Here is a 13,579-nt window from a genome sequence, read left to right on the forward strand (position 1 = left end):
CATGTTTAGGACGGGTGGTAGGGACAGAGCATCGAGTGACATTATACTGAGTGCACTATCCGAAAATTACCTCGAGCAATTAAACAGAGAACCGACTCGTGGAGATAACATCTTGGACCTACTGATAACAAACAGACCCGAACTTTTTGACTCTGTATGTACAGAACAGGGAATCAGTGATCATAAGGCCGTTGCAGCATCCCTGAATATGGAAGTTAATAGGAATATAAAAAAAGGGAGGAAGGTTTATCTGTTTAGCAAGAGTAATAGAAGGCAGATTTCAGACTACCTAACAGATCAAAACGAAAATTTCTGTTCCGACTCTGACAATGTTGAGTGTTTATGGAAAAAGTTCAAGGCAATCGTAAAATGCGTTTTAGACAGGTACGTGCCGAGTAAAACTGTGAGGGACGGGAAAAACCCACCGTGGTACAACAACAAAGTTAGGAAACTACTGCAAAAGCAAAGAGAGCTCCACTCCAAGTTTAAACGCAGCCAAAACCTCTGACAAACAGAAGCTAAACGATGTCAAAGTTAGCGTAAGGAGAGCTATGCGTGAAGCGTTCAGTGAATTCGAAAGTAAAATTCTATGTACCGACTTGACAGAAAATCCTAGGAAGTTCTGGTCTTACGTTAAATCAGTAAGTGGCTCGAAACAGCATATCCAGACACTACGGGATGATGATGGCATTGAAACAGAGGATGACACGCGTAAAGCTGAAATACTAAACACCTTTTTCCAAAGCTGTTTCACAGAGAAAGACCGCACTGCAGTTCCTTCTCTAAATCCTCGCACAAACGAAAAAATGGCTGACATCGAAATAAGTGTCCAAGGAATAGAAAAGCAACTGGAATCACTCAATAGAGGAAAGTCCACTGGACCTGATGGGATACCAATTCGATTCTACACAGAGTACGCGAAAGAACTTGCCCCCTTCTAACAGCCGTGTACTGCAAGTCTCTAGAGGAACGGAGGGTTCCAAATGATTGGAAAAGAGCACAGGTAGTCCCAGTCTTCAAGAAGGGTCGTCAAGCAGATGCGCAAAACTATAGACCTATATCTCTGACGTCGATCTCTTGTAGAATTTTAGAAATGTTTTTTGCTCGCGTATCATGTCATTTCTGGAAACCCAGAATCTACTATGTAGGAATCAACATGGATTCCGGAAACAGCGATCGTGTGAGACCCAACTCGCTTTATTTGTTCAAGAGACCCAGAAAATATTAGATACAGGCTCCCAGGTAGATGCTATTTTTCTTGACTTCCGGAAGGCGTTCGATACAGTTCCGCACTGTCGCCTGATAAACAAAGTAAGACCCTACGGAACATCAGACCAGCTATGTGGCTGGATTGAAGAGTTTTTAGCAAACAGAACACAGCATGTTGTTATCAATGGAGAGACGTCTACAGACGTTAAAGTAACCTCTGGCGTGCCACAGGGGAGTGTTATGGGACCATTGCTTTTCACAATATATATAAATGACCTAGTAGATAGTGTCGGAAGTTCCATGCGGCTTTTCGCGGATGATGCTGTAGTATACAGAGAAGTTGCAGCATTAGAAAATTGTAGCGAAATGCAGGAAGATCTGCAGCGGATAGGCACTTGGTGCAGGGAGTGGCAACTGACCCTTAACATAGACAAATGTAATGTATTGCGAATACATAGAAAGAAGGATCCTTTATTATATGATAGCGGAACAAACACTGGTAGCAGTTACTTCTGTAAAATATCTGGGAGTATGCGTGCGGAACGATTTGAAGTGGAATGATCATATAAAATTAATTGTTGGTAAGGCGGGTACCAGGTTGAGATTCATTGGGAGAGTGCTTAGAAAATCTAGTCCATCAACAAAGGAGGTGGCTTACAAAACACTCGTTCGACCTATACTTGAGTATTGCTCATCAGTGTGGGATCCGTACCAGATCGGTCTGACGGAGGAGATAGAGAAGATCCAAGGAAGAGCGGCGCGTTTCGTCACAGAGTTATTTGGTAACCGTGATAGCGTTACGGAGATGTTTAATAAACTCAAGTGGCAGACTCTGCAAGAGAGGCGCTCTGCATCGCGGTGTAGCTTGCTCGCCAGGTTTCGAGAGGGTGCGTTTCTGGATGAGGTATCGAATATATTGCTTCCCCCTACTTATACCTCCCGAGGAGATCAAGAATGTAAAATTAGAGAGATTAGAGCGCGCACGGAGGCTTTCAGACAGTCGTTCTTCCCGCGAACCATACGCGACTGGAACAGGAAAGGGTGGTAATGACAGTGGCACGTAAAGTGCCCTCCGCCACACACCGTTGGGTGGCTTGCGGAGTATCAATGTAGATGTAGATGTAGACCCTGTGGGAGTTGCTGTTCATGACCTTTTCACTGAAGTTACTGCACAGTACTCGGAGTCATACTGACTGCGTGCGAGGTACTCGCTGTCCAGGTCCCAAGTTGTGGCTCTTCCAGTGAATGAACTGGCCAACTGTCATCCCGTTTACTTTGCCAGTTCCAGGTGCACATTTGTTGGGTACAAATAAGACCTCTACTCAGAAATGGAGTGACATCTAGTTGGCTAATGTCCTCCTAATAAACCAACCCCCCCCCCCCCCCTCACGAAGGAATCCAGTGTACTATGTTGCCTCTGCAGTTGTCATATCAAGGGTAACCCATAGTTTTATTTTATATAATGAGCAACCCCCACATTGTATATGTGGAGCCTAACAGACAATAGCTGATATCCTGGTGGAATGCCCCATTCTTCTGGCCCCCTCATGAATTCTTTGCCTTAAATGCTGGCAGACAATCCCTGGGTGGTTGAACTGATTCTGAGTTTTCTCCATGAAGCTGGTTTTTATTTGCAGATGTAACAGTTCAAGCTACCTTCATGATACGGACAAGATGGTTGAAATTGAGTACCTCTTGCTGGGTCTGGGGACCTCAGACCCCCACCTCATTGATCAGGTCACTCTTTCATCTCTCTCTTACTCTGTTGTAATTGCTTTTAGACACAATTAGTCTCATTTTGTGTCACACCTTATTTTCTATTTTAGAGGTAGCACTCGGTTGAAGATTGGGTACTCTTTGATCCCTTGACTGCACTGGAGCAGGATTGACATGGATGGGGATAATGCAACTCCCATTTCATGCAGAATCCCTGAGGCACCAACTTGCTACCTTTCCTCTTTCTCCCCTCTCATTTTTATTACTGACTGTCCACTTGATGTCCAGTACATTTTTAGCCTTCTCACTTTTACTGTTCTGAATACACTGATAGGAAGACTTTCTTCACTTTGCAACTGTTTTCACCCACCATCAGGCTGGCAGGAGTCAGATGGGTGGGCCCTTCCTAGCTATTGGATGAGAGCTGAGAGATGTCTCGTCCGTTCTGACATATCGGCTCAGACATCAGTATTGCCTTCAGTGCCTCGGTCTTACTGCTCCTAGTGCTTTCATTATGAGGAAACATACATCACTGATGTCACTAATTCCAGATAAACTACGCCTTGATTGAGGGACTGATACCCATGCTTTTTAGTCCCCTGACCCACAGTCAATCAACCAACCAACCAACCCCCCAAAGGTCTCTGTCAATTACATACTCATAAAACTGAACAAGCCCAGGGAGTTGTTGCATTTTTTCATTGTTATCTTTTTACATCCAATTAATCACAGAAAATTTCAGACCGTATCAGACATTTACATAGCAACTGGAGAAAAAGCAGGTAGGATAATACTTTCGATAACTGTCAAACAGTCTCTTACGTTTTGTTCAACATTAACATTTGTTGTTATTTAGTGTGAGCGTAAATATCTTCTCGTACAGCAGGCAAGACCACCAATAAAGAAATCTGATACAATTTGTATGAAAATGCTTTGAGATCAAATGGTCGTTTGGATGCACTTCAATAACTTTGAGGTCTTGACCACACTTTTTTATTATTTCTGAAATCGCCTACTGCATTTCGATATTCTGTCAATTAAAGACAATACTATTTGTCATAGAAAATTGTTCAATAGATACATTGTATCTTGTCAACATTTTTAACCGAGAATTTGGCCTTGCGTGTATTATCGTTTCATCATTTTCAAAGGCAATTTTTGGAAGAAATAAAGTGTGGTCAAGAAATCTGACAGTTATTAAAATAAAAAAAATCATTTTTGATGAAAATGTAACTGTTGAGATTTTAGTGTTATTATGTAATACACCAGACTTGTTCCACATCATTTGTACACATGTAGATATTCAGTTATAGCACAAAAATTTTCTTAAAACTGCTTTCTCACTCCTCAGATTCTAGTAAAATGCAAATTGGAAAATTAGTGTCTGAACATTTTGTGGCAAAACATCTCACCTATAAATTTTGGTCTGCAATATTTTAACATTTGTTTTCTTTTCTTTCAGAAAAAAGAAAAGTACAGGCTACTGAAGTAAAGTTACATCACCTGAGACAAAATATTGTATTATTCCATCCAGTTACAAGGAAGCTTATAAATGAATCCAATGGGGCATTCTTGGCTGGTCAAAAAATTGCAAAAAAGGAGAGTGCAAGTGAAGTAAGATCCAGACTGCTGAAACTTAGCCGGCAGTACAGGCAAGGAAGATAGTTCCATTATTGTTTTTATTGGTTTGTACAGTACATTACTTCTCTGGAGAAATAAATCTTTAACATAATGCAGCACTTCAACAACCATGAATTGTTCAGACAATAAGGAATTCAGCCTTCATTTGCAAGGTAATTTTTTTTTTCTTTTAGTGTACCTAGGTTTTAATGCCAATAATAGTATCTTTTTCAGAACCTATAAATTAACCCATACGGACATATATTAAACATTGTAATACATCATCAATCTAATGATTTCACAATAAGAACAATTGTGATACTTACAAAAATTAAATTATTTTTAGAGCCAAACATTGGCCATGTCGCAGGATAAAACTAATACAGAATAAAAATGCATAATCATAAGATTATATATGTCAATGCTAAAAACAATAATGAAAACGTAGATGGAGCTGCGCAGGGCCAGGAATAAGGGTCACACGTAAGCAACAAGGAAACTAAGCGTCGCAAGCAGTTCTGCAGGCTCGGCCAGCGGCCAAGCGCATGCGTGAATCCACGCGCATGCGCTAGTGATAAGCTTTCTCAAAATTACTTAGCGCAATGTAAATTGTAAACAAAATGTGTCAGGAAACAGTCCTGCAAATGGACAAATGCCTACCTATGGTACAGCACATTAAACAATTTTCTTAAGAACTAGCTACGAAGCTAGGGCAGAAAAACTTTACATTAAAATACTAAAATAAAAGGGCGAAACCCCACTACAGTAACTAATAAATTAGTATGGGAGACACAGGCGTGCGAAGCATGAAATATCTTGAACATAAAACAGGCAAATTAAGAACCACCTTTGCAACTGGTGTCATTACCAGTATAATACAATTATAGGAAGACATACTAAACAAACACACTATAATAAAGGGACAAAGCAGATAGGAAACAGCATCGGCCATTCGAAGTAGGCCATGGGTCAACTCCACTGGAGTAAAGGTTGAAATCCTTCGAAGTAATTTCTATTTTCTAGTTGCAGCTGATCATTAAGTAAATTTTCTCTATCAATAGTAAGATGTTTAAAAATTTACAGTTCTTCAAGGGTGTCTAACTTACATCCTTTGACTTCATCATGCAAAAGTTCTATATCTTTTAGAGGCTTGGGAGCATGGGCCATTTGGACAAGATGGTCAGCAAATGTAGATCCTAGTGTTCCATCACCGCTTTTAGTCGGCAGATGCTCTTTAAACCTAACAGACAGGGCCCTTCCTGTCTGGCCAATGTAATTATAAGGACAGGGATGATTCATCAGTACCTTTTCAAGAGAATGGACTTAATTCTTTTTAAGGTTGTCGGTGGTAGAGTAAGAAACTTTACACCCTAGGTTTTTTAATAAACGACCTACCTTGTAGGATACGTTACCTATAAAGGAAACTGATATGTATTTCGTTGCCTGGTCTTGATTGTTGGTACCTGACCTAGAATGGTTGGTAGTCTTCCTTGGTGTTTTTTTTGTTAAACAGCTGTCTCACTATACTGGGATTATATCCATTATTCTAAGCAATGTTTTCGAGGGCCTTTAATTTGTTCTGTAAATTGTCTGGCGAAAGCGGAATGGAAAGGGCTCGATGGATACTCGAGTGAAAGAAGGCCATTTTATGGGCCTGAGGATGGGTGGAATCAGCTGGGATACGTCGGAATAGGTTGCTTTTGAAAAATGTTGAAATCTATTTTATTGCCAATAACATTTTTCGAAAAGCAACCTATTCTGACAACTTCAACCATCCTCAGGCCCCTAAAATGGCCTTCTTTCACTCGAGTATCCATTGAGCCCTTTCCATTCCACTTTCACCACACAATTTACAGAAGAGTATAGTAGGACAGTTGTTTAGCAAAAACCACGAAGGAAGATTACCACCCTTTCCAGGTCAGGTACCCACAATCGAGACCAGGCAACGAAATACATATCAGTTTCTTTTATAGGTAACGTATCCTACAAGGTAGGTCGTTTATTAAAAAACCTAGGGTGTAAAGTTTCTTACTTTACCACCAACAACCTTAAAAAGAATTTAGTCCATTCTCTTGATAAAGGTACTGATAAATCATCCCTGTCCCTGTTATTACATTGGCCAGAGAGGAAGGGTCCCCTCTGTTAGGTTTAAAGAGCATCTGCTGACTAAAAGCGGTGACGGAACACGAGGATCTACATTTGCTGACCATCTTGTCCAAATGGCCCATGCTCCCAAGCCTCTAAAAGATATAGAACTTTTGCATAATGAAGTCAGAGGATGTAAGTTAGACACCCTTGGAGAATTGTAAATTTTTAAACATTTTACTATTGATAGAGAAAATTTACTTAATGATCAGCTGCAACTAAAAAACAGAAATTATTCTGGGGGATTTCAACCTTTACTCCAGTGGAGTTGACCCACGGCCCACTTCGAATGGCCGATGCTGTTTCCTATCTGCTTTGCCCCTTTATTATAGTGCGTTTATTTAGTGTGTCCCCATATATTTTGTATTATACTAGTAATGACACCAGTTGTAAAGGTGTTTATTAATTTACCTGTTTTATGTTCAAGCTTCACACACCTGTGTCTCCCATACTAATTTATTAGTTACTGTAGTAGGGTTTCGCCCTCTTATTTTAATATTTGAATGTAAAGTTTTTTTTGCTTTAGCTTAGTAGCTAGTTCTTAAGAAAATTGTTTAATGTACTGTACCATAGGTAGGCATTTATCCATTTGCGGGACTGTTTCCTGTCACATTTTGTTCACAATTCAAGTTGCACAAAGTAATTTTGAGAAAGCTTATCTCTAACGCGTGCGCTTAATGCGTGCATTCACGCGTGCGCTTGGCCACTTTCCGAGCCTTGCCATGGAACTATTCGCAATGCTTACCGTATTTACTCGAATCTAAGCCGCACTTCTTTTCCGGTTTTTGTAATCCAAAAAACCGCCTGCGGCTTAGAATCGAGTGCAAAGCAAGCGGAAGTTCTGAAAAATGTTGATAGGTGCCGCCACAACTAACTTCTGCCGTCGAATATATGTAGCGCTACACAAGTATGCTTTGTGGGCACAAAGATAAATACTGGCGCCAAAACCTCTGCATCAGTAAATAAATTTAAAAATAGGTAGAAGACGAGCTTTTTTTTTTCTCCGCCCCGAGTTTCGACCACTGCATTTTCATACATTATCCAACGAAGTAAATACAAATTCCGTATTGTTCATCTTAGAATGTAGCAGAATTTCAATGTACTACGAAAATCCGACTGGCAAGACTGTTTGGGATGTTTGTCAATATGGCCAACTCTACGTTCCGAGTTTTATTCCTACCTGTGAAAAGAGATGGTTAGGTGGTTGCTAATAGGAACCTGATGAAACGTGAATCACATGCAGTATTCTCTTCACCATAAGAATAATACGAATATAAACATTTTGCCATGTATTCTTTCGTGTTTGCTGCTATCTCATTTAAATCCTGTCTGCCTAATAAACTACGAAACTAGAGGGAGACAACAGCAAATGCGGAAGAATATACGTATCGTGTCATGTTTATATTCTTATTATTCTTATGCCTAATAGTGATAGTCAGAAATGAAGCACGGCAACTGACTAGATTTTAAATGTAAGATGACTAATTTCTGTGCAGAATTTGATGTACTAAAGAAGCGGCCGCAAAGATTTTCAAACGGAGAAAAATTTTCGCTAAACACTCGTTCAGAACATCTTCTATCATACGCACTCTATTATTTGGTTCTTGTTGATCATTATCAAAGAAAGCAGCAGCAGTGTAAGTAACAACAAATAGCAGTCTCTTGCCATTGTTTCGCTAATGAGACAATTCCTCTTTTTTTTTTAAAAAAAAAGCGGCGGTAGCGTGCACAAAAGCAAGTCATGCCGCGAGCGGCGACAGGCCGTAAACACGCACTATTAAAATGCGACAAACAATGCATGACACAGTACAGGATTGCATTTTCAGCTTAGAGTGACGTAAACACCTATAACAAAGAAAACGGCACTTATCAGATCAAAGCAAAATAAGCAATCGATTCAAACCAGACGAAGCACGTGAAAAAGGAAGGGTACCCGTATAAATACGGACGGAGCGCCTGACGCATAGCAATGGCTACTTGGTAAAGCTTAACTGCTAAGCTTAAGACTCGAACCAAACTACTGTAGCTGTATCGTCTTTCATTCAACCTAAATTGTGTCTCATATTATAATGGACCAACGTTGTTTCAATTTGGAGGTGCGGCCTAAAACTTTTCTCTCCCCTTGAATTTCGAGTCTCAAATTTCAGGTGCGGCTTAGATTCGGGAATTTTTTTTTTTCCTTTATTTCGAGTCTCATTTTTCAGGTGCGGCTTAGATTCGAGTGCGGCTTAGATTCGAGTAAATACGGTAGTTTTCTTGTTTTTTTTTTTTTCATTATTATTATTATTTTTTTTATATAGTTTTTAGTACACACAGACATAATCTTATGATTATGCATCTTTATTCTGTATTACTTTTATTCTGTGACATGGCCAATGTTTGGCCCTCAAAATAATTTACTTTCTGTAAATATTATGATTTTTCTTATTGTGAAATCATTAGATTGATGATGTATTTCAATGTTTAATATATGTCCATATGGGTTAATTTATAGGTTCTGAAGAAGATATCATTATTGGCATCAAAACCTAGGTAAACTAAAAAAAAAGTTACCTCTCAGTCTCTGCAGAGATATAGTGAAAAGGCCAAACTCCCGTAAATGTAAACAAAGTAGCTGTTTCAAGTTATGTGTATGTATGAGTAGTTATTTACCTTTGTATCTAGTGTCTTCACCCATACTGGTAAATTATTTTGTCATATTGGTAAATTTTAAAAGTAATGATTGTAAATTTATATGAAATTTAGAGAGTTCTGTTAAGTGCTAAAATTTAAGTTCATATAAATACAAAAGAGAAATTCAACATCAGAATTACATTAACATAATATTGAACCATGCCCAACTCATTTCACTCCTTCATGCAACTGTGATGTACCCCCACTGCCCCCAAATCACCCCCTGTTAACTTTCCAGAATTTCGTAACCTCAAACCTTGCCTCACCATCATTCCCCAAATCCGTCAACGTGCTACTAACCTTATATCCACAGAAAGAACTGTTTTCCACGATATAAAAACTGATCCCGACCTTATAATCCTACCTGCAGACAAAGGCTCCACCTTTGTTGTTTTGAACCACAAGGATTACCTGGCGGAAGGACTCTGCCAGCTGTCAGATACTTCGACCTACAAACCTTGCCACAGTGACCCCATTATGGAAATCCAGCAGGATCTCCAGTCGCGCAAATCCTTAGGCCCATCCCAGAAACTCTTCCTGGAGTCCATCTCTCTACTCACCCCTACCACTCCCTGTACTCCTACCTTCTCCATGCTTCCTCAAGTTAGGAAGCCTAACCACCCAGGACACCCCATTGTGGTCAGTTACTGTGTCCCCACTGAGAGAATTTCTGCTTTCATATACCAACACCTTCAAACTATTACCCGGAACCTACCCTGCTATATAAAAGATACCATCTATTTCCTCCACCGACTCTCCACAGTTCTTGTCCCTTTACCACACGGTGCCCTGCCCATCACTATTGATGCCACCTCCCTGTACTCTAGCATTCCTAATGCCCATGGCCTTACCGCTATTGAACACTACCTTTCCTAAAAAACCTCCGTCCTAGTCGACATGACCAACTATATCCTCACCCACAATTACTTCTCTTTTGAAGGCATACCTACAAACAAATCTGGGGTACGGCCATGGGCACCCACATGGCAGAATCCTTCTTAAAAACCGAGAATCCTAAACTCCTCACTAGGTTCAGATTCATTGATGGTATCTTTGCTATCTGGATTGAAGGTAAGGACACCCTATCTACATTCCTCCAGGATTTCAACAACTTTCCCCCATTTGCTTCACCTGGTCCTACTCAACCCATCAAGTCACCTTCCTAAATGTTGCCCTCCACCTCATAGATGACTACATCAGTGCCCCATCCATATCAAACGTACTAACACCATCAATATCTCCACTTCAACAGTTGCGACCCATTCCATACCAAGAAGTCCCTTCCATACAGCTTAGCCAGCCATGGTCATCGCATCTGCAGTGAGGAGCAGTCCCTCTCGAAATATAATGAGTCTCACTGAGCCTTCACTGACCATAATTATTCTCCCAACCTTGTACAAAAACAAATCTCCTGTACCTTATCCTTCCGGTCTCCTACCACCTCCCGAAGTCCCACTGTCCAGGCACAGTACCACCCAGGACAGGAGCAACTGAATTACGTTCTCCGCAAGGTTTAAGATTACCTCTCGTCGTGCCCTGAAATGAGAAACGTCCTGCCCACTATCCTTCCCACCCGTCCCACAGTGGTATTCCACTGTCCACCAAACCTACGCAATATACTCATCCATCCTTACAGAACCCCTACTCCCAATCCCTTACCTCATGGCTCATACCCCTGTAATAGACCTAGATGCAAGACTTGTCCCATACATCCTCCCACTACCACATACTCCAGTCTGGTCACTAATATCACCTATCCTATCAAAGGCAGGGCTACCTGTGAAACCAGACACTTAATCTACAAGCTAAGCTGCAACCACTGTGCTGCATTCTATTTAGACATGACAACCAACAAGCTGACTGTCCACATGAATGGCCACCGGCAAACTGTGGCCAAGAAACAAGTGGACCACCCTGTTGCTGAACATGATATCTTTAATTTAAATGACTGCTTCACAGTCTGTGCCATATGGATCCTTCCCACCAACACCAGCTTTTCTGAATTGCGCAGGTGGGAACTTTCCCTGCAATATATCCTATGTTCCCATAACCCTCCTGGCCTCAGCCTTCGTTAGTCACTGTCATCACCCATCCAGCCTCTTCCCTGTTCCCATTCCAGCACTACACAGCTGTCATTCCACTATCAAACCCAGTCTTTTTATTTCTCTCCTTTTCCACTACTCCCCAACCCCCACCTCCCAGCCACCCCCACCATACTATCCCTCCCCCTCCCCACCCCAGCCTCCTCCTTACCCCACCCAGTCGCCACTCCCATCATGCACTGCTTCTGCTGCTCCCAGTGTGGTTTGAGTTGCCTGAGATTACAGTTGTGTGTGTGTGTGTGTGTGTGTGTGTGTGTGTGTGTGTGTGTGTGTCGTCTGTTATTGACGAAGGCCTTAACAGCCGCTAGCTTTAATTGTAAGGGTCTTTTTGTCTGCGACTCAGCATCTCCACTCTATGGTGAACTTTCCTTTTCATAACATTGTTACATTAACATAACATGCAAATGAAACTAGAGATATGTTTTGCAATGGTGTTACATTTTTGTTGACCACTGTGCTTACACCAATGTTGCCGAATGACCACTTGTGTCCCCAGAATGGCATGTGCAGGTAGCTGCGGGGATAGTACATTCCAATACAGTGGTGAGTGCCAGGTCAAGAGTGCTCTCTCTGTAAAGCATTCCTTATTACCGCTATTCAACAGTTCTCATACAGTAGATCGATGGCTATGTGCCCAGTTTTTGTCCATGGTTAGTGGCAATGAGTGAATCCACTGCTGCAGTAGAATGCTGTAGCAGTGTACATAGCTGGCAGCAATGGCAACCTTGTTGATGCGAGATGTGTGTCCCCTCAGCAGCATGGTGTGTCCCCTCAGCAGCATGGTGTGTTTACATCTGGGCTGGTGTACACTGCCTGCAGTCCTAAGCAGATGGTAGGTGTGTGCAGAATCCCTGGGCTGTAACCCAGGAGTCTCAAAATCTGAATGAGTGTCAGGTGATCCCAGCTGAAGAGCCTTGCAGGGGTCTCGCCACTCTTTGGCGGGTTTGTGCTTAGCTACCATGAGGTCCCAGGCTTTGCAGCATTTTTTTTTCCTTCTGTGCTGCATGTCTGTCCTCTTGCTATTATTTTTCCCCTCCCTTGGGGAGCATGTCTGGGATGTTATTGGGAATGTTCTGCATTGTCTGTCGCTGACGTAAGAACAGTCTCACCCTTGTTTTTTGCTCTTTTCCTTTCTTTGTTTCCCTTCTCCTCTCATTCCTATGCTTCGGTGTTTGAAATTCCTCTTTTTCTTCTTCCTCGCTGTGTGCTCCTGAAGACCGGCCCATGCGTCTGACACGTAACAGGTGACTGGGTTTTTTGGTACACGCCAGGCCCAAGGAGGGGTAATTGTCTGAGCTGCAACCTTCCCAAATTGCCGATTGGTCCCTCTGTCAGGTGTTAGAGAGGTGTGACCAGAGGTGTGAACAATCACCTAAGGCAGGTGCTCCACCTTGTGAAGGGAGCTCCCAGTTGGAAGGTGCACGCCATCGAAGACTCTGGCAATCAATGGGGATTTTCTCACAATGAGTCACTAATCTTCCCAATCAACGTCTACAAAATGTAAACGTAATGAGGCTAATGATTCAAGACCCTTCCCACTGCACCATGGTTCCTAGTGCTCTCACATACTGAGGACAGTCATTCCTTTGCCACCGTCAATCCGTGTATTATTCAGAAAGGTGTTGATGCAATCGCTGGTCCTGTGAAATCCTGCTCTTGTTTACAGAATGAAACTATGCTTTTGGAGACTGCTTCTGATTCTCAAGCACAACTACTGCTTGCTGCCTCGCTTCTCTATGGCTACCCGCTCGTGTTGATGCTCATAGAACTTTGAATTCTTCCCGTGGTTTAATTTACACCAGACTTCTAGATGGTCTAACAGAGGCCAAAATCCAATCTTACCTCTCTGAACAGGGTGTCATTGCCATCCATTGTGTAATGAAAAAGGTCTATTCCTCGTTAGTGCCCACTTGCACTCTTTTCCTCACCTTTGATAGAATGGTGCTGCTGTCCAAGATGAAAGCAGGATATGAAATTATCACAGTCTAGCTGTACATTCTGAACCCAATACGCTGCTACCAGTGTCATCGTTTCAACCACACTAGAACGTCTTGTCAACACCCAGCCAAATGTGCAACCTGTGGTAGGGATGCACACAAGGGCGATTGTCTGCC

At 41.8% G+C, this 13,579-nt stretch overlaps 1 protein-coding gene across 2 annotated transcripts in view; it reads left to right on the plus strand.

Annotated features, from left to right (window-relative positions):
- Window positions 1-13,579, plus strand: part of LOC124777981 (nuclear pore complex protein Nup85) — a 135,201-nt gene that overhangs the window by 22,592 nt on the left and 99,030 nt on the right. For both annotated transcript variants that reach the window (XM_047253548.1, XM_047253549.1), the window contains exon 3: window positions 4,388-4,577. In XM_047253548.1, coding sequence (XP_047109504.1) covers window positions 4,388-4,577 — 190 coding nt within the window. The remainder of the gene's footprint in view (window positions 1-4,387; window positions 4,578-13,579) is intronic.

The sequence above is a fragment of the Schistocerca piceifrons genome, chromosome 2, assembly GCF_021461385.2.
Source record: "Schistocerca piceifrons isolate TAMUIC-IGC-003096 chromosome 2, iqSchPice1.1, whole genome shotgun sequence".
NCBI lineage: Eukaryota > Metazoa > Arthropoda > Insecta > Orthoptera > Acrididae > Schistocerca > Schistocerca piceifrons.